At 40.6% G+C, this 21,339-nt stretch overlaps 1 protein-coding gene across 1 annotated transcript; it reads left to right on the plus strand.

The window, feature by feature from the left end:
• Window positions 1-11,381: 11,381 nt before the first annotated feature.
• LOC134531732 (transcription initiation factor TFIID subunit 10-like) lies at window positions 11,382-21,171 on the plus strand. Its single transcript, XM_063367576.1, has 4 exons — window positions 11,382-11,516; window positions 14,573-14,723; window positions 15,169-15,233; window positions 20,805-21,171. The coding sequence occupies exons 2-4, from the start codon at window positions 14,574-14,576 to the stop codon at window positions 21,004-21,006; spliced, it is 417 nt and encodes a 138-aa protein (XP_063223646.1). The 5' UTR covers window positions 11,382-11,516; window position 14,573; the 3' UTR covers window positions 21,007-21,171.
• The last annotated feature ends 168 nt before the right edge of the window (window positions 21,172-21,339 follow it).

A 21,339-nucleotide genomic window follows, 5' to 3' on the forward strand; every position in this document is an offset into this window, starting at 1 on the left:
TGTCGTTTGGTAGTGACATGGGATTTTACAATTGGTAATCTTACAGGTAAACTGGAGCCCTGTGTATCTGTGTCGAATGGACTTGTGCGGGAGTGATAGTGGTTCTTGCAGACCTGTCGTTGGGTGGAGGTATGGAAAGCTCAGCTCACGAACTTGTGGCACATGTGGACATTGCTTCCAATTCTCCATGACTGTCGCACTCCGGTGACTCACCTACACTAGCCATCCCTGACTCCTGGTTGCTCTAGTACCCGAGTCAGAGTCCATTGCATGCGGTGGTGATACCATCTCTTATTCTCCTGGTACCTTCACCTCTGAGTCTGATTCCTCTACTGTTACTTAAATAGTCGAATCACTTAGACTCATGTCTAGCGGTCACCATAACTCATCTGGCTCGTGAATCTCGGATTCTGCCCCTTCGTCATTTGGGTGCCAAATGATTTGTTACCATCCCAGTACCTCCATAGAAGGGTTGATTTTAGTGCTCTTTGAGGTCGGTGGGGTTGATCTTGGTGAGCTGTGGCTACCCTCATCTGTCTCTATGTTGACAGGTGGGGCGAGTGTAGTGTTCACTGGATTGGAAAGGTCTAGTTTGGGGAAATTCTCTTCACTCATTTATCACTGCTTTCACAGGTGGGGCGAGTAGGGGGCTCGTTTGCTGAGCTTGGCATGTTTTTATGTTACGATTTTCATAGGACTCAGAGCTGATGTTCCAGCCAGAAATTAGACCCTCTGGTGTCAGTTTCTGATCTGAAATGTCGGTCACCAAGCACAGATTGTCTCTGTGTACTTTGACAGGGCAGCCACTTGGTGTGCATACTGCACAGGAAGAGGGTACAGTTTTCCAGGTGATATGTCGAGGATGCGACTACTTAGGAGCCAGTCAGGCACAAAAGATTCAGGCACCTGCTGAGAGGTGGTGCTACTTAAAATATACCCAATGGCTGGGTTCTCTGGGAGAGTGTTGTTGGGTGGTCTGGAGTATCTTAGCCTTAAGAAATTGCCCCTGCTGCCATCTGGCCTGCTCCTGCAGTGCCTCGATATCTGTTTGTATCTTCTCCTTCAGTATATCTTTGGTGGAGACCGCAGTCACCTGGCATTCCCCAGAAAGGGCTAGGTTTTGTCCCTCCAGAAATTCAGCAGGTGAGTAGCCAATAACAGCGTTCATGCACCTTCTTAAGCATTTAGCAGTTTGAAGGTGTGGACAGCCCACTTAGAGTGGTCGTCCCAAAGGTTGAGATAAATTTGCATTTTTATGTCAAGGTTCCTCCACTCCGTGGGGTTAGCACATGGGTGGTGGGTGGTTTGGTGTTGTGTGGTGAGTGATGCCCCATCGGCAGCAGTCTGTATACCAGCATCTATCCCCGAACTGGTACTCATTGTCTTTGAGCAAAATACGTAATAAATTATAACATGGAAAGATATTACCCTCTAATAGGGCCCCAACTGTTGTCGTCCCCTCCCCCTTTTTTCAAGAAAAAACAGATCCTGGAAAAGCCTCGTCACCCCGATTATAAATGTACGTAATGACTACAAGGAAGTGCTTTCCCCTGGAAGTGCGCAGGTATAGGCCGATTATGTCCAGAGCAAATGGTATGAAAGGGCTCACACAGCCAGTGAGGTTGTTGCTGCTTCACTCCATCGACCCGATCTGCCTTTATTGCTGGCAGTTTTAGCAGTTCCTCGATAGTCTCTAACATCGTGGGCGATGCCAGACCATTTAAATGTCCGGTGGAGTTTCTTCTGGGTCTGCTCTGAAATAACTGTAAGTTGGCTAGGATGCAAAAAATATACATTTTTTATTCAGAAAAAAAACTTCTGGCAATACTTACACTATATTTATGCAGAAAAAAAAATCGCCAGACGCAATTTAGAAATGTAAATCAAAGATGTGCAATTTACAGAAGCAAAAACATTAATGGTACATACTATCTTTGCTCGTGACTTATCGAATCTCTAACATCTGGAGAAATGCACTGTTTTTTGCAATCACATATGAAACAAGTCTCTAGAGATACAGTACTCGATGTGTTTACTTATTGTTTTTTGGTGAGTTTCCCCAGTAGGCCTATTAAAACAAGCGGTAATTGTTTAATATCGCGTATTTAATTTTATGTCTTGATCCTGATATTATCGTATGATATTATGTTTATAGGTTCTATGGTTAATTATTGTTGCTGTTTTACTTTAGTAATTAGAAAAATCATGGACACAAAAAACTCGAATATCACAATACACACTAATTATGTCAGGTCTTGTGGAAATTGTTTTTTTTATTCATATACAATTTACGATAATAATTCAATGTTACCTATATCACTAATTATCGTTGTGTGTACTAAATTAAAACAGCAAGCATCGTTTACCACATAATCACGACATTAACAACAAAGTTTAATCTTATATACCTATGTGAAAGAGAATTTTTACCACTTTTTCCTACATAACATTTTTTTTTTACTTTTATTAATGTGAATCTAACAATTAAGTAGATATTTCTAAATTTTGTGACAGTGTTAACGAACTTATCAACAGTGTTTAGTTATGTAAATTCTTTTCTTTTTACATAACAAATATTACATCAAAACATTTCGTCTTTCCACTCAATAAATTGTTATAAATACTTCAAATCGAGTTATTTATCTTCCATGCCCATTTGTAATCACATTGGGCATTATCTCTAATTAACAGTGAAAATTTGGGAATTGGATGTTTTTTTTTTTTTTTTTGCTGACAGATTAGCATACTTCAAGATACTATCAAGGATGTGTTGGTTGTAACCATGCCAAGGTAGTTTCTGACCAGAAGCATACACAGAACTGTATTTGTTCTGGGAAAGGAGAAGGAGGTGTGGGTGGGGAGCAAAGATAGAACAACTTTGCCCACTATTTTACTTACAATGTATTTCCTTTCAATTTATTTCCTTTTGTTGGCGTAAATGATAGTTTTGTATAGTTCATTAAGGATTTCTTGGTGATTTGGAAAGGGTGTGTTGTGATTCCTACTATCCCTCATCCACAGATGTACGTACCTGATTCTGAAATCCACAGACTACTAAGTAGTTGTGTTACGTGTATATAAAAACAATACTTTTACCAAAAATAGTAACTTTAGGCTTACACTCACACACACTCACACAACACTCACACACCACTCTCACAGTCACACAAACTCTCGCGCACACACACTCTCACACACTCACACAACTTAACAAACACACACTTTCTCACACACTCTCACACTCACACATTCACACTCACATTCACACACTCAAACACTTACACTCACTCACACAATCACACTCTCACACACACACACATACTCACACACACACAAGCAGCTATGCCCGGCAATGAAGGTACGTACTTTTTACGTCGCAAAAGCAAGGCCGCAGATGGAAAAGAGGAATATGAACACAATTCAGCAGAAATTAGTGATAACTCAGATAGCGAGGTTTTATCGCCCGTTAGTTACGTGACTCATAAGGAAAATATTGATATAGTTATTGTTCAGGCAAGCGCCATTGATGATGTGGAAAAGTTTCCATGTTCCAAAGAGGAAGAAAACATTTCCAACGCAGAAGCAAACACATCACAGACGGGAACGAATGTCATTACAATGGATGATTTCATGCATGTTTTTAACACATTTTCCACACTGCTAAACGCGTCGCTAACATTGCATACAAACTGTATTTCAGATGAATTAGCACGTCAAAAAGCTGAAGTGGTGGAGTTGTCGCGTGGCCTTTCGGAGGACTTGTCACGACAACAGGCCAAACAAAATAAAAGTATTTCAGATTAATTAGCATGTCCAAACGCAAAAATAATTGAAAGACTAAATCAAAAGCAAGCGGAAGTGTTATCAAAGAGTAGACAATAAAATCTCTGCGGTTAAACAACACTTCACTGCACAAATACATAACGTATGCAAAGATGCACAAAACTTTCACGAATCAGTCACCACGAAAGTTAGTTTCATCGAAATTCAGATGGAATGCATGCAGCAATCCATAGAGAATGCAGAGACCGCAGTCAGGACACAGCTAGGCGTGTGGCCCAGGAAAAAATTATGCAAACCACGACTGGTTTAAAAATATGTTTCGCACGTACAGCAAACTCTACAGCAACCCGAGACCAACACTACACAAGAATTTAAAACTTTATATAATAAAAAAAAGCGTTTGGAGAGTTGTGTACACAGGATGTGTCTAATCGTTACTAACGCGCGCGTACTGGAATCACCGGCAACACAACAACCTGAACATCAAATTCCGGCTTCACCGTTGCACACAGACAACCAGTCGTCAAGCACGTAACACGTCATAAAAACCACGGCAAACGGACAGCCGATACTAGTTTCAGACGCAGCCACTATGCTTAATCATCCTTCGCGTCATTGGGCCGAAGAGATACCAACATTTTCTGCAAAACAAACGAAAACCCTAGCAAATTTTTTTAAAGTCATTAGATGAGTATGCTAAGTGCTTTAATCTTACAGAAGCAGAGCAAATACTTTGTTTAAGTTGTTACAGCTTTGCTCATAAATCAAACCAAATCAGATAGAAAGTTATCTCACTAATATTACCATTTTTGTTACGTTGAGGCAGTGTAGGTAAATCAGATTAAAAACATAAATATTACCAACGACATTACACACTGCTGCAACAGTGGATCTTTTAGTTTCACAAGGTCATGAGGAATGAACAGAAACAAGGTGTGATTCTATCTGAATATAATTACTCCATATTTATTTAATTGATTAAACTTATAACAGTTGAAAGAGACAAAAGAATAAGAGGTATAAAATGTGTTAAAGTATGATTCCAACTACATAATTAAAAGAGCTCTCGCTTATGTTAAAAATATATGGGCCAGCCCTAAATTAATTATTAAAGTTTTTACTTAACATAAATAAACAAACTCAATTAAATTTAAAAATAATACAAAGCGGCATAAACAATCCCAATTCAAATGGTGAAAGTCCAGAACGAAAGTTTTATATAGTTCTTATTTCTTCGAACGTAAAAATTTAAATGTTGTTCCAAAAGGTTCATAAATACAGTAGGACCGGAGGTCTGATATTCGCTGGTCGGAGTTCAGCAGTCAACATGGTGTCAGGGCACTTGTTTGTTGGAGAGGAAGTGTGCGAAAATGCACATCAAACATGATCAGAACTGGTACACAGACAGTTAGCAAACTGGACAGAAAATTCCCGCAAAAAGATAAGGGAAGGTCGGAGAATAAAGCTGATAGTAACTCACCAGACAGGGAAGTTGACTTCTAGGGTCTGAAGCATAGCGCGTCCGGATCTGAAGATCGCGGAAACACGGGAGTCGCGGGCGTTTCCATAATTAAAAAAATATATGTATATTTAAAAAAATAACTTCTATCCTGTGTACTGTACAGATGGACTAAACTACTTAAAGAATTTATAAGGATAGAATTCCTTGTCTAATTGACTACATCGTCAGTTACGGCCGGACAGAAGTCTTGTTGTGTGTCTCGCCGATCCGCCGATAATCTAAAACAGTCCATTTGGAATCGCGACGCGAAGTGTCCCCGGATGAGCCGCATCTCTTAATTAAAATGAATAACTCATTCAAGGGGTTGGGGGGACTTTGGCGTCCGGACCGAAAGGTTCCGAAGTTCTCCGCGTGTGAATCACAAAAAACTCTGACTTCGAAATATCGTAGTTGGTAGCACTGGCCAATTTTAGCGGTACCTGTTGAGGGGTGACTGAAACAAATAGAGATCGACTCGCCCGAGGTGTCTACTACAGCCTGGGGCTAATGGCACAGTCAGTGCTGCTCTCTGGCGGCCTACAGGGGAAAGAAAGAGGAAGATTAGCAATGTCGTCACCAGGCGTTGTGGGCGTAGGCTCCACTAGCTGGTTACAAGTGAAGAAGTTACTATTTCTGCCGCTAGATGTTGTGTGTGGTCCATATTTGCACATATTTTTTCTGTGGCAAATCGTCCTTGAAGTAGGCCACTGCCTGGCGAGTTCGTGTCAGGGCTAAATTCTGAGAACCATGGGGAGGGGACTGGGGGGTGAGGGTGGATAAAAAACGCAACGAGGCTGGGAAAGATCATCCTAACGTGACTTTCTATGAGTGAACCTAAGACGTATGCGTGATGGGAAGAGCTGTTGTAAGCTGGTCTCTGGGAAGTGGTAACAACTCGTCCAGAGCTGATGTGTGCAGATTTAGTCATGCAGGGAAATAATGTTACAGACCACAGATGTGATTGCAAGCGGGAGAAATGTCATCTGGGCTGCTAACGACATCTTTAGACATGCAAAATATCAGATTGGCCCCTGAGATAATGTGCCTCGTGCCACTGCAGCAAAGTTTAAATAAGTAGAGTACACCAGCCTAACAGAGTGTAAATCACCCTTTTGTAACCAAATTATATAAAATATAAAATTTACAAAAATAATTAAAATTTATAATAAAAATTAAAAAAAATTGGTTGCCTGTAAAGTTGGTTTACGGACGATAGTTTAACGTGACAACATCATAACAAAACATTGATAAAATGATTGCATACTTTTATGAATAAAATTGAATCATTTTTATTTTAATAATAAAAGAATAAATACTTGAAATTATACTAGTAATCAGATTTTTAAAATGCAAGAATAATTAACCTTTATTGCCGTAATTGTTGTAATAAGAAATGAAAACCATATTAACTTTTCACTTCACTTTATAAACAGTCGACGAAACAGTTCACGTGTAGTTGATTGATAGCGTTATTCGTTCGGTTCGCGTCCGTTACAGTAGATGGCAGTACCATACGCGAATAATATTATTTCGTTTTTATAATACGATTTTCTAACAAATTCGCATCCCAAATACATCAAACTTATTAAAATGTCCTACAATATTTTTTAAAACATTGTGCTAAAGATCCTGGGTGCAATTTGAATTATTATGTGTAACTGTAAAACACCATTGTACGTACAAAAACATATTTGATAATTCAACATTACTTTTAAATAACCATACCGATTGTGCTGAAAATCGGTGGACGATCGTTAAATTACATAAAAATAATTCAAACGACGAAAACATCATTGAAAATTCAAATCGATGGTTGTTCCAATCGAGTGGAAGAGAGATAGATGCGGAGCAAGCGTACAATGAGCGTACGGGGACACATCGTACTGGGACAATGTGCCTTACCGGACACTTTTTCGTGCGTGTAATTGGCGTTCATCGATTTATTAGACGTTGTCACGTCAAAAACATGCCGAAACACCTAATTTCCAGCACAAAGTTTATGTTTCAAAAGTACCGCATATTACTGGTGGGGAGTATACCAAGGCAGCATACTATCAGTATTGCCAACTATTCCTACACCAACACTGGAGTATGGAAATACAAGGCAACATACAAGCACAGCTGCTCAGCGAAAAATTCGAACCAAAGCGTAGCTGGTCACTAGAGGCTCACCTCAGTGACATATTCGAGCGAACACATTACTTGGACATAGCTCTGAATGATGAAGAATTTATAGCTATGAATTTATGACAAATTCCAATGCGTTATCAGCTGCATCTTACGGTCAGAATCTTTGAAAATATCTCTGATTTCCGAGAGCAAACTTTGGCTTACGATCATTTGGACATGCAAAGTCGGACCAATGCGAATGTTCGCGAAGCAGAGCGACAGTCGCCAAACAAGAAGTCACCGTTGTATCAACCGTGGACACGTCGTAGTGACACCTGAACAAAGCAAACACAAACTGCGCACAACAGATAAGCAGACTGATCTGGCATCAGAATAAAACCAACCACAGACAAAATCAGTGTTATCACAATAATGGGACGAGTAACAACTATCGCAGAGCGAAATGCTCTTAGCCCTGATGAAGGTTGATAACAAACTGGCCGAGTGTCAAGTTGTCATGCACCACTAGGAGACAGATTCTTGCGAAAACATGCTGTGAACTGCAGAGTACTTGAAGCCATGCCACGAATGTAATCGTGCTAATTCGGAAGTTGGTCATTTTGTAATTAGTGTTTCCAATTCTGCAAAAACAATGTATAACATTTCTCATATTATTTAATTAAAAATTACCGCAGGAACCAAGACCTGAAGGTCCAACTGCAGCTACACCTGGGGGAGGACCACACTTAGTGGTACCACCACATCGCCGACGCACTGTTCTGCATCCGATGGCCCGTGAATGAGGCCACTGCGATGAATCTCGTGGAAATGACCCTGGGGCGCAACCTGCCGCTACCCGGCGAGTTGGCCACCCACGGAATTCCACACCTGGGAGAGCACCAGGAGGATCGCGACCAACGGCGCACCCATGAACACGATGCAGTCCGAGCACGACAAGCGCACTACAGCCAAGACATAACACCACAGACTGCACAATCACCAGCATAACTGTGTGCCGGCGACAGTGTGTAAGCCCGGGCACACCCCCTGTCGGCAGTGCCACGCAACTACTGCGCCGGACTCCCCCCCCTGGGAAGGCCCCTACACCGTGACACGGTGCCTAGGGACAACGTCCAACATGGTGGACCTAGGCGGCCGCCGCGTACAGAAAATCCACCGAGACCACCTGCGAGTGGCGGCGATTCCCGGGGAACCACTCCCGACCGAACCCGACCAACGGGCCAGACACTCCTGCTGCGCACCCTCCCGGAGGACTCAGGCAACCGCAAGAAACAGCCGAGGACGCCGCTCCGGAAGAGCAGGAACACCTCGCCGATGGAGGACCGGAAACGGACACCCCACTTGACCCCCGTGAGGCCCCCTGCTTTATAGCAGCCCCGACACAGGGGGATGCCCCAGAGAGCGAGCCTCCCCTCCCCGAGGCAAAAGGATCCGTGGGAACATACACCACGCCACACCAGCGGAGAAGGGGCCAGCCCAGCCATGCCCGGTGCCGAGTAATGGAGGTCACGGGGGAGGAAACAGAGGATCCCTGCCAGAGCACTCCCTAGTACGGAGCCAATCATCTCCGACCCAAATGAGGCCGAGGCGGAGCCGCCCCAGAGCCTGACAAGAGGCGGTTGGGGACACGCAGCCTCCCTCACCGAGGACACTTTCTACGACACCATCACGCACCCGCGCTAAGAAGAGACCGTCCATCTGCTAAGGACTCGGCACAGTCCAGCGAGGTTGAGGGAATGTGTACTCGACACCATCTTGGGGGGATCTCACCCAGCCCGGCGCTGATACCCGAGCGAGAAAGCCAGCCCTACAGGGGGCCACGTCCGACGAGTCCCGAGGGGAGTAGCCTGCGAGGGCGACCCCGACAAGAGCGTCGACCTCCGGCCCATCTGGCCGGGTACGTCCTGGGCAGTCTCGTCGCGATGCAACCACACTTCACGTGCCATGGCGCTGCCTCCAGGCCCAGCTGCCCCAGCATCAAACTAGACAGCGCCCGCCAGCACCACCACTTCATGCACCGCGGCGCCACCCCCCAGGCCAGCTGCCCCAGCAGCAACTGAGGTGGCATCTGCTAGCACCACCTCTTCACGCGCTGCAGTGCCACCTACCCACCCAGCTGCCTCAGCAGCGACCGAGACGAGGTCTGCCAGCACCACCACTTCACGCAGCGAGGCGCCCCCCCCTCTGGCCCAGCTGCCCCAGCAGGGACCAAGGCGGCACCCACCAGCACCAACATTTCACGCGCAGCGGCGCCGCTTTCCGGCCTAGCTTCCCCATCAGCGACCGAGGCGGCGCCTGCCAGCGCCACCACTTCATGCACCGTGGCGCCGCCTTCCGTCCCAGCTGCCCCAGCAGCGACCTAGGCAGCGCCCGCCAGCGCCACCATTTCACGTGCCGGGGCGCTGCCTCCTGGCCCAGCTGCCACCGCAGCGACCAAAGCGGCGCCCGCCTGCGTCAAAACGCCACGGGCCACGGGATCACGCCACAAAGGGTGCCGTCTTCTCTAGGGGGTCATCGAGCCGTGGGATTAGGAACACTCGGCGGGGACGGGCTTCCATTGGTTTGGGGGGGGGGGGGGGCTGTGCGTTTGAATTCGTACTGACCATGGCCTCTAAACCCGTGCCCCGCACCGCTAATACCCGATCCGATTTTCGGAGTGAACCCCAGCCAAATGGGAATGAGTCAGGCGAGCGCCTCGGGCGTGACCCCAATATACATAAAGAAACTTAAGTGCACGGAAGCCCAGGGGCTCGAACCCATAAAACAATTAAGGGAATCGACATTAGGACAAATTATTAAATACCAGTCATTAAATAAGTGCGTCGTAGCAGGTCTGTGCGAACGCCGCACGCACGTAGCAGACAACGAACCTCCATAACATTCACCGTGGCCACTGCGATTAATTAAAGTGTCCGTGACAATGACCAAGTCGGATTAGGAGAAATCCCACTAATACAGTTCACAGGAAGACAATATGTTAATAAATTTACAGTCTCCAACCATTCCGCGCAGGGTCAAGACGTGTGTCCATGAGCAGCCTTTCGCCTTGTTTCACCGATCGGACATTCTGCAGTCATTTTATACCTAAACCTTTTCTTTTATTTCATAGCTGCTCACATCGACTCTGCATGTATTTTGCGGGCCCGGGCTTATCCCGATCGTTCCGCACCGTATCGCATCGTTGATAACGCTACATATGGCACTGACCGACTCCAGCTTTCCACTTTCGATAAACCGCCGCGCATACACCTGCCAGCTGCAATCACAAGTAAGTGTTATTTAAGGTCACACTCACTGAGCCACCCTAAGACTTTCGTTACTGGCTGTCTTCAGAACACTCGTAACTGCATCCTGCGAGACTGCCGTGGCATGTTCATTGTGTGATATTAGGGTGGTATTCCAATACATTTGAGTAAGGTAGCGAATTTGCAGTACCTTGTTGGGCAACTGCCGTACCCTAACTCTCGGGTCATATTCCAAAACGTGTCCTAACTGAACTGCTGTAAGGTATCAGATCGGCAGCCGTTTTAATAAACGAGGACTTGTGCGAGGCTATAAACAGTTGTACTTCGTGGAATCCATCGTAATTTTTACTTATTTTTTTAAACTATGGAAATATAATGTGAAATAAAATATTTAATTTTGGTTGTACAAGAATAAACAATGCTGTTTTTTTAGATATTTGGTGGGGATGGGGGAAATTGGGGAAATTGTAATTGTAAAAGTTCCGTTAAAGTTCATTATAAAGGGAAAATATATATATACAGTTATTGATCAAATTGGCAACAGATAGGACACCAAAAATTAGTGCCCTAAAAATAAGGGACTGGCCGTGTCCTGTCATGCACTTGGAATACGGTTCGGGATAGGTATTGCAAATTCAACACCTTAACTTTTATATTTGTGTCTTGGAATACGGCCCCAAGGGAAGTGAAATTGTTTAGATCAAGGAACGTGTAGGCTCTATGGCTGTCCTTACGTAGTGCCTGCCTTATACTAAAATACTCTTTCTATGGATGCAACGGTTTTGTTATTATTGTAAATATTTGGGAATATTTACCTATTGTAGAAACATATTCGTGAATACTAATTGCATTTAAAGGTGAGCTTAAAAGTCATAATATATAATGTTTTACTTTTGAAGTGTTGCCTAGTGTAAGAGCTTATTACCTCTTCTTTACTATATAGGACCGATGTGGTCAATAATTATTTTCCTATAAAAACGTGGAGCTGTGAACTACTTCCATTATTTAAAAAAAAAAAAAAAAAAAAGTGATAATAAGGAAAGAGTACTTTAGATTATGAATTAAAATGATACGTTTTAATCACATTTTAAGTAAAAACAATTTTAATGTGAGGGCTGCCCAGAGATTGGCGAATTCCCAGTCGCAAAAAAACATTTAATTCAAAATTTTACTAAAATAACAGCTTCACTATTATAAATGAAGCTAACCTAACTAACCGTTTATACGATTTAACAGTTCGCAGCCGCCGCAATGTTGTTCCTTATTAGCGTAGCCGCGACTGTTTTTAATTAGAGATATGCCTGATTGTTGTCGCCACGTTATTGTTTTCATGATGCTAGCTTCAGCTTGATACTGTGGTTTTACAAAGATCCTCAGGCATATAGCATAGTTGATACTTTTCTAAGAGACAGGCATTTTTAATAACAGCAAATTACGGTTGTGGCCAAGGTTTTTGCTTTCACCCAGTGGCCAGGAGTCCTCCCCTTTCACTCATTTCCCCCTCCCCCCTTTATTTTTAGTCTTCTTCTCAGATCCCTTGCATCTCTCACTTAGAGCATTCCTTCTTCCAGCCCATTCCATTCCGCCTTGTCCTCCCAAGGAAACACTTTCAGTTCGCCTCCATTTCCTCTGGAGCTTTCACCCGTGATCTTTCCGCCCTTTTTAGCCATCTCTGTGCACCCTAGTTCCTTACTGCCATCAACCCCCCTTCTCCCTTTATCACCTTATGCAGTCTGACTAACTTTTCCACCCTTCTCCTCCCTTGTAATGCTCTCCACCCCAACTCCTTATCATTTATGTCAGCTTATGCATTTTACCTCGTGCCCTTTTTTCTCCACATACTCATCACCCACTTCCCTGCTCAACGCGGCACCTTCTCCAGCTTCCTTACCTCCGCCACAAGATAGGGGTCCGAGATCACATTCACATACTCCAATACTGGCCTGACAATTTGGAGTATGCATTTTCCCTTACCCTCCTCCCTGCTCCCTTTGGGGTCTTGCTAAGCAATCCTTGTGCTCTCCTCCCCTTGCTCATCACCACTGAACCTGTTTTGCCCATCCCAAGTTATTTTGCAGGGTCACCCCTAGGTACTTATAATCGTCTGCCTCCTTTATCACCTGCCCCTTCTAGCTATACACTTCCCTCATTGCCTTCCTCTTCCAATTGATTCTCACCACCTTTATCTTTTTAACATTCAGTGACAACCCATTCTCCTCTGTCCATTGTTCCAGTCTGCTCATGTCACCGTGCATAGATATACCCCTTCCCCCTCCACCTCATACACTACGCAATCATCCTCAAATATGTACTCTCAACCCGGCCTCCATCTCCAATATTGTTCATCATTATTGTGAACAACAGGGGGACCCATAACACTTCCATGTGGCACTCCGGACGTCACTTCCCCCTCTTCAGACCTTTCCCAACTGTCTTCTATCCTGCAGAAAGTCTACTATCCAACCTCTACCAGCATCTCTACCTTCTCCATTAGTTTCTTATGCTGTATCTTATCGAATACCTTTTCAAAAATATGAAAATTGCATCTATCTGCTTCTCCCAGATCTTCCAGCAACTCCGCCATCTGTGTTTCACATGAGAACTCTCTCCTGAATCCATGCTGACCATAGTCCATCCAACTTAGGTCATTTACTACTCCCACCACACACCTGCACACCAGCCTCTCCATTACTTTTTCCTACACAGGACGTCAGGGTGACTGGTCGGTAGTTCACCGGATTTGCGTATTCCACCCTAATTGTTTTCCATTTGAAGTGAATATTGTTCAGTATTCTTCAATATTCATTCAAAATGGTAAACGGCTGGCCCTAACATACTGAAATTTAAATTGCCTATTTTTAATTATTTTTGAAAAACCACAGAATTAGGTCACCAATAGTATCAAGTAAACAGTAGGGTAGCAACAACAACAGGATCAAGGATATTTCTCATTTAAAATATTCTCGACTACGTTCTAAAGTGGCAACATGGTGACAGCTGTCTCATTGCATAGCCTACCTAATTTAACCTGTAAACTATAGTTTCTCAGATACAAGTCAGAATTTTCAAATGCTGTTTTCAGGGTCCTAAATGAAATATTATATTATTATTTTTACTTAAAAGCTGCAACTCGTATACTCACCTAACCTTATTGACTGATTTTACAATGTTTTTTTAATGTAGTCAATCTAAACTAACAATCTTAAAATTTTAAGCTATTCATAATTATTTTTGACATGACGTCTAATAAATCGAAGAACGCCGGCTGCACGCACAAAAAAGTGACCCCCTTACGCACATTGTTCCGTTACGCTTATTGTTCCGTTACGCTGTGTTCCGTTACGCTGTCGGCGAGTGCAGTAATAATAGGTTATGTTACAATTGACTAAAAAATTATGGTGATTCATATAATTGATGATAGATATTTGATTACAGTTTATTTATATGAAAACTTGTTCATAATTATATTCAAACTTTATAGCTAAATGCCAGGTTTTAAAATTAATTACAAGTCATCTACAATTGTACTGTTTCGTCGACTGTTTATAAAGTGAAGTGAAAAGTTAATATGGTTTTCATTGCTTATTACAACAACAATTTCGGCCAAAAAGGTTAATTTTTCTTGCATTTTAAAAATCTGATTACTAGTATAATTTCAAGTATTTATTCTTGTATTATTAAAATAAAAATGATTCCATTTTATTCATAAAAGTATGCAATCATTTCATCAATGTTTTGTTATGACCACACATTAAACTATCGTCCGTAAATCGACTTTACAGACAACCTATTTTTTAATGTAATCAGAAATACCATTATTAGAATTTTTTTTCCACAAATACGAGCATACTTAATTCATGAGATAAAGTTTAAAAAGTGCTGACTTTGATGGTTAGTATGGTTAAATGTGCAGCATGGTTGTCACCAACGAGATGGAAGGAGATTCGTCTGCTGCGAATAACGGCAACGGTGAAGCTTCTGCATCAGCGAACGATGCTGACGTCAAGCCCAGTGCTCAGTCCTTATCTGATTTTCTGCTGCAACTTGAAGATTATACGCCTTCAGTAAGCTGCTCTACATTTAACTTGGTTGATGGTTTATAAACAGTGCTTATTTTAAATTCGTGCTTCCTAATACTATTGTAGAAATTTATGAGAGCTTCACTTATGGTGCATTTATCCTTATCTCAACAAATTGGTATTTTCTTCTGTCCTCAGCCACACAATTCTATTTGGACACAGTTTATCTTTCACCTGCTCCAGCAGACAAAATATTAGCACAAAAATTTTCATAATTTAAAGCCTTCTGAATGAAGGAGACCATCTTGCGAGAATTCAAATGCTCATATTAGCTGGAATTAACTGTGTGAAATTGGCCTCACATAATGCTGTTGGAATGTAGTATGATATATGTTGTGCTGTGGTGAAGCCCTGAAAATGTTATAAGTGTTTTTAGTGTGTTGTACACAAAGTGATGGCGTATTTGTTATTTTCTTTCCTCTTCCCTCAGATCCCGGATGGTGTGATCTCCTACTATCTGCAGTCTTCTGGCTTGGATACATCCGACCCAAGAATGTAAGCAACTTTTTTTTCGCTCGTGGCAGACACAAATGTTGAGGTTAAACTTCACAGATAGAGGTATAAGGAAGTGTTGAAATATGCGAGTGGGCGAGCATGAGTGTGCACAATTATGTGAATACCTAAGTAGGCAAGTATGTATGCAAGTACATAAGTATGTGATTGAATAAGTATGCTAGTGCATAAGCAAGGTAGAAAGAATGCATATGCCTATTACTAACTCAATTCAGTGAGCAAGAGTGGACGAGATTAAACAAGAATGGGTGATAGTTAACTAATTTGTCTCTCCTGAAACACTTTCGGGTTAGTTAACATTTTATCATTTAGTCTGTGGCGTCAATTATTCCCCTAAGGAGAGTCTAGAAACTAGAATGCATTTAAGTATAACGGTGGAATCGGTCATGTACCTACGGATGTTACTGTACTTAAATAATTATAAATTAAATTCTACACTAAAGATTTATTTATGTATTTTATGACTTTATTGGTGGCGAAGTTAAGGCTATATGCCTTTCCTAACACTTAACCACATAAAAATATACATTTCTTAAATTTAACATTACATATTAAAAATAAAATAATAAAGCATAGCAAAATAATACTTGATATAAATCAAAATTGAATCCAAACTAAATGTACAAAGATAATAAACAGATGACTAATTTATATTTTAATAGCTAAATTGATACAATTTGAATGAATATTGTTTTATTTTATGTTTTACCATGATTTGATGTTATGTGGTGTATTCAACTTCTATTTGAGTAATATTCTGGTTTTATAGCTACCCTATTCACCATATAATCCTACTTTTAGCAATTGGTAAACAATTTTGACTATGCAGAAAACACTCATTTCAATAGATGAACCAACTATGTTTGGTAACTTTTCATATATTTTTAATAATGTTTGTTTATAATTCTAGATTTGTTATAGTTTGTGTTTTTCGGGTTTAATTTATTGGAGTCAGGAATTTTTCCTATTTTAGCCAAGAATTTTTATTATTTTTAAGAGGGAACCTGCCAGTGTATTGTAACAGGACCTAACAATTTAAAATTTTCAGCAGTACTGAACAAGGTTATATTTGATTATATGTTGCCAGGAGATGAAGAAAGTGATATCAATGCAATATTTAGAATTTTATCAAGAAGTACTGAAATCCTGCTTTTCGAGAATGTGGTAGTTTTCTGCTATCTTATGGTTGTTTCGATGGTCAAGTTTGCAATATTGTACTGAGTTTGGAGTAAAACTGTAGATTTGTCAGGGTGGCCAGCCAACCAGGAAATCGGGAAATACGGGAAATAGCCAGGATTTCTTTAAAAAAAAACCAGGAATACCTGGAATCAACCTGGAATTTTTATTAGAACCAGGAATTTTTTTTTATGAAGTAGCGATCGCAATAACATACGGCTGTTAAAAGCCTATGATGGAGAAACTTTAACGTGAGCACGTTCACCACCCGTCGAAGCACGACAGTATGCTCGTGAGCTATATTTTGTGAAAGTTAATTTGTTCATATTGCATTTAAAAACTTTTGTAGTACGTAAGAAACTGTTAACAATTCAGACTTACATACTTATTATGTTTCCGTATTCAAAAGCAACAGCATTTTGGCTGAAAATGTTGTTGTAGGGTGGTAGTAATTTCTAGCACGGCATGTTGGTAGCACTAGTTTTGTATGTATAATTTTTTTTTTACTTTGCGCTCATGTTGTTGCGTCACGGTTTCACGGATACTTTTCTTGAGTTTTTTTAAAAGTTTAGTTGTGCGGGACGTTGTTTTGAATTTTTTAATCCAACATTTAATTTGCGCAGACTATCAAAATGTCAAAGAGTTCGGTCACCACATACAATGACAAATATACGGAAGAGTTTGAATGGGTGGAGAAAGAGATCCAAAGTGCAGGACAAACGCCATTTGCAATTTGTGTAATGTTAAAAAGTGTTTTAGCTGTCGGTGGGCATGTCACAAATACAAATAAAAAAAATAAAAAAATAAAAAAATAAAAAAATCAATATCGGTAGCATGGGAAGAACAGCATTAGCCAGCCATGCAAGAGGGGCAAAACACGTGCGTTTGGTGTCAAGTAATTTTGGTGATGTGAGATTATAAATTTTTTTGTTGGTGGTAGGTTTTGTTTTAAGCAAGTTCATTGATTTAATTTTTAAGCATATAGTTAAGTTGTCTATTGTTTAACGCCAATAAAACATCATATTGTGTGTGCTTTGTGTAACAAAAATGCAAATTGTATGCAAATATTGATAAAAACCACCCTGGAAAAAACCAGGAATTTTATTATCCCAGAAGAGTGGCCATCCTGTTTGTGTAAGAAACACAAAAATAAACTCCTGTATATATATAAGTTTAATTAACATATAAAATGCATAAATTGTTAAATAATTTTTTTCTGCAGTGGGTACTATTAGTTGGGGTTTTTTGTTACCATATTTTAATAACTTTGGTTTTTAATACTTTTCGGGTCCATCATATTCATTTGAAATCAAATATGAGACTAAGCTACTAAGTGTGATAACACTTTTTTTTTTCCTTGGGATACCCTAATTTAAAAACCTGATATGTGAAATTTGTTATTAGCTGTGATGTTTTTGGCTGCACTGAGCCCATTGATCTTGCGGTGATCTACCATATTTACTCATGTACAGGTTCCACCTATTTTTTTTTATCATTTTTGAAAATAAAAATAAAGTAGTAGTAGTAGTAGTAGGTATTAAAAATAGTTGCTTGGGTACAGTAATACAGCCCTAGAAACACACTTCCCCCCTAACCACTGATAACCGGCTGACCCTAAAATGACTGTGAAAGAAAGTAAACAGCTAAAAATAGAATAATCTTCAGCTTTATTTGGGGGAGAGGGCTGGCTCCCAGGAAAACTGTGCACATGGGACAGAATGGCAGGTATGCTAGTTGGGACCTCTGCTGTGGCAACAGTTATCTATTTTTTCAGTGCATGGTTGGAGGGAGCACAGTAGTAGATCCAGTATTTTGGTATGTGAGGGCCTTGATCCAGCTGAGGGCCTTAGTACAGAAAAAAAAAAAAAAGGATAAAGGAAGCTTAAGTGATGAAAATTGTACTGTAGGTATTTTAGTACTAAGAAAGTAGGATAATATCAATTTTAATCTGAGAGTCGGGGTGGACCCAGATACTTTGGAAAGGGGGGTGGGGTGGCCTTTAGCCCTTTAGCTGCCCCCCCCCCCTCCCCAGGAACTGCTACTTGAGGGAGGGGAAGTTAAACTACTGCATAAGTTCCAGATGCAGCACATGGGTGGTAAAATTACCTGTGTTCCCTGTGTAGTCCCCACCCCAATTTATTTTCAAGGAGAAAATTTTGGTTGAAACGTTGGGACGTCACACAAATAAAGTGACAACTTTCTTTACAGTATTTTTTTTTACAGTGGAAATTTTACACCACAATTTTGTTTCCCATGCTCAAAGTTGATTCATTTATTTATCTTGTCGCTTATTTGAGCTTATTCTGCGAGTCTTCCTCTCTGAATGATTGAACTGGGTTCTTGGAAGGAGTGTGGTGCTTACCCAGGGGCGGATACAGGATTGACTTCTGGGAGGGGCACTGGAAGTCTGAATACTTCCTCCCCAATAAAATAGATACTAAAGTGAGTGTAGATATTAGATATAGACTAAGTTATTTATAGTTACACTCCTCTGGATCCGCCTCTGTATGTACCTTAATGTTACCACATGGTGTGTTAGGGCTTTATTAATAGAGATGGATGGGATACCAAAATTCAGGATAAAAGTCGGGAGAGACCATTCCTGAACTTCGGGAAAATAATTTTTCTCTTCAAGATAATAACTCAGTAAACCAATTTTTTTAATGCTAAAAACCTACGGCCGATAAACTAATTTTTATGTTATAAAAACATTATGTGCTCATGTTTACGTCACCATCTACATCAAGTAACAACAGCAATATGCACGTGATTGACCAGACAAAGCACAGAGATATCACAAAAAAAAAAAACACACACTCATGGATCTATCTGTGAAATGTAAATTCAACACTTGTTTATAAACTGTCAAAAATAAAAACTCTGACTAAATAAAGTACTCAATGTGATCAAACATATTTTTAATTAACTTCACGAGAACAGTTATTAACATGTTGCCAAACGCGTGACATTCAGAATGATACCAACTCCGTTTTTAACAGATAAACCAAAATCGCCATCTTGTTTTCAAATATTTAGGCCATAATTACTGTTTGAGTCTCAACAGGTGTTACTACTGCACTTATTTAGAAATTATTCAAGAAATGACATAATAACAAAATGCATTGCACTTTTACGATTCTGAAAACTGAAATCTGAATATGGTTCAACAACAGGAGGCAAATAACAAGTTAACATGTTGAAGAATTAGTATTTCTTCAGAAAAATTTGAAGTAGAATAGGGCATGAAAGGTTTGTTTTTATTCCCATTATGTTACTCATTTTTCCTAGTGTCAATATTTTTTTGTGAACTTAGAATCAATTGGACTATTAATGTGGATGGTTTATGCCAGACTTAATAATATGCACATTTTAATAGTAAATATATTTTTTTGACATGACGTCTAATAAATCGATGAACGCCGGCTGCACACACGAAAAAGTGTCCCATTACGCACATTGTTCCGCTACGCTGTGTCCCATTACGCTCATTGTACCGTTGCGCTGTGTTCCGTTACGCTGTCGGCGTGTGCAGTAATAATAGGGTATGTTACAATTGACTAAAAAATTATGGTGATTCATATAATTGATGATAGATATTTGATTACAGTTAATTTATATGAAAACTTGTTCATAATTATATTTAAACTTTATAGCTAAATGCCAGTTATTAAAATTAATTACAAGTCATCTACACGTCAACTGTTTCGTCAACTGTTTATATAGTGAAGTGAAAAGTTAATGTGGTTTTCATTGCTTATTACAACAACAATTTCGGCAATAAAGGTTAATTATTCTTGCGTTTTAAAAATCTGATTACTAGTATAATTTCAAGTATTTATTCTTTTATTATTAAAATAAAAATGATTCAATTTTATTCATAAAAGTATGCAATCATTTCATCAATGTTTTGTTATGATGTTGTCACGTTAAACTATCATCCGTAAACCGACTTTACAGACAACCTGTTTTTTTAACTTAAAACTTTTTTATGTGCATTAATTTTGACCTTGTAGGGAGTATGTATTACAATTATTATTTTTAATGTTGCAGGAATATAAAACTAGGCCCTTTACACTACAATAAGGATTTCCAACATTTAATTACAAGGCCAAATAAAAAAGTTTAAAATATAGCGGGAAGTATGGCTTTTTTTTTTGTATACAAAGTTAAGTGACATAATTTCAGTGCTGTTACTCTTGATCCCCAGAGTCCAATATCTTTCCCGTCCGAATTACCGTCCCAAAGTAAAAGTGCCATTCCCGCCCCACCTCTACTTATTTAACTATAATCATTCAACACATTCTGGTGATTTATTCAACAGGGTTAGTGCGCAGTACAAGCACAGTGACAGGAGCTCGAATTGTGTTGGTTTCCCAGCATCCGCCTCATCTCGCTGGCCGCCCAGAAGTTCCTGTCGGACGTGGCCAACGACGCGCTGCAGCACTGCAAGACGCGCGGCGTCTCCCAGAACGCCAAGACCAAGGGCAAGGACCGCCGCTACGTGCTGACCATGGAGGACCTGACGCCAGCGCTGGCAGAGTACGGCATCACTGTCAAGAAGCCACATTACTACACTTAGGAGCCACGCACGCAGCCAGACTTTTTAAATACCATGTTATGAAAAAAAAATACTTCATGTAGTGGAGATCTCAAGTTTAGTTTTGGTACTGTATTTACCTGAATTGACATCCAGCATTGTACTGTGCACACATTGTGACAAAAAAATATAAATTGTGGTAAATTATTTTCCAGCGTGTCTGTTATGAATACTTGTTGCATTTTAATAACTTGTGGTGTTAAGACAAATTCTGGCATGTTAGGTCACGAGCAGTGAATTGTATGGTAACAACCAACAATGGCTTTTATTTTTTCCATTGCAAGTTACTATTTTATATTGTGAATTTCATTCCGC

The sequence above is a fragment of the Bacillus rossius genome, chromosome 5 (genome assembly GCF_032445375.1).
Source record: "Bacillus rossius redtenbacheri isolate Brsri chromosome 5, Brsri_v3, whole genome shotgun sequence".
Lineage (NCBI taxonomy): Eukaryota > Metazoa > Arthropoda > Insecta > Phasmatodea > Bacillidae > Bacillus > Bacillus rossius.

Bases quoted from the DNA above. Each gene is read 5' to 3' on its own strand.
- LOC134531732 (XM_063367576.1), top strand. From the start codon at position 14,574: ATGGTTGTCACCAACGAGATGGAAGGAGATTCGTCTGCTGCGAATAAC. The intron at 14,724-15,168 runs GTAAGCTGCTCT...CTCTTCCCTCAG, and splicing joins TTGAAGATTATACGCCTTCA to ATCCCGGATGGTGTGATCTC. The intron at 15,234-20,804 runs GTAAGCAACTTT...TTGGTTTCCCAG, and splicing joins GATACATCCGACCCAAGAAT to CATCCGCCTCATCTCGCTGG.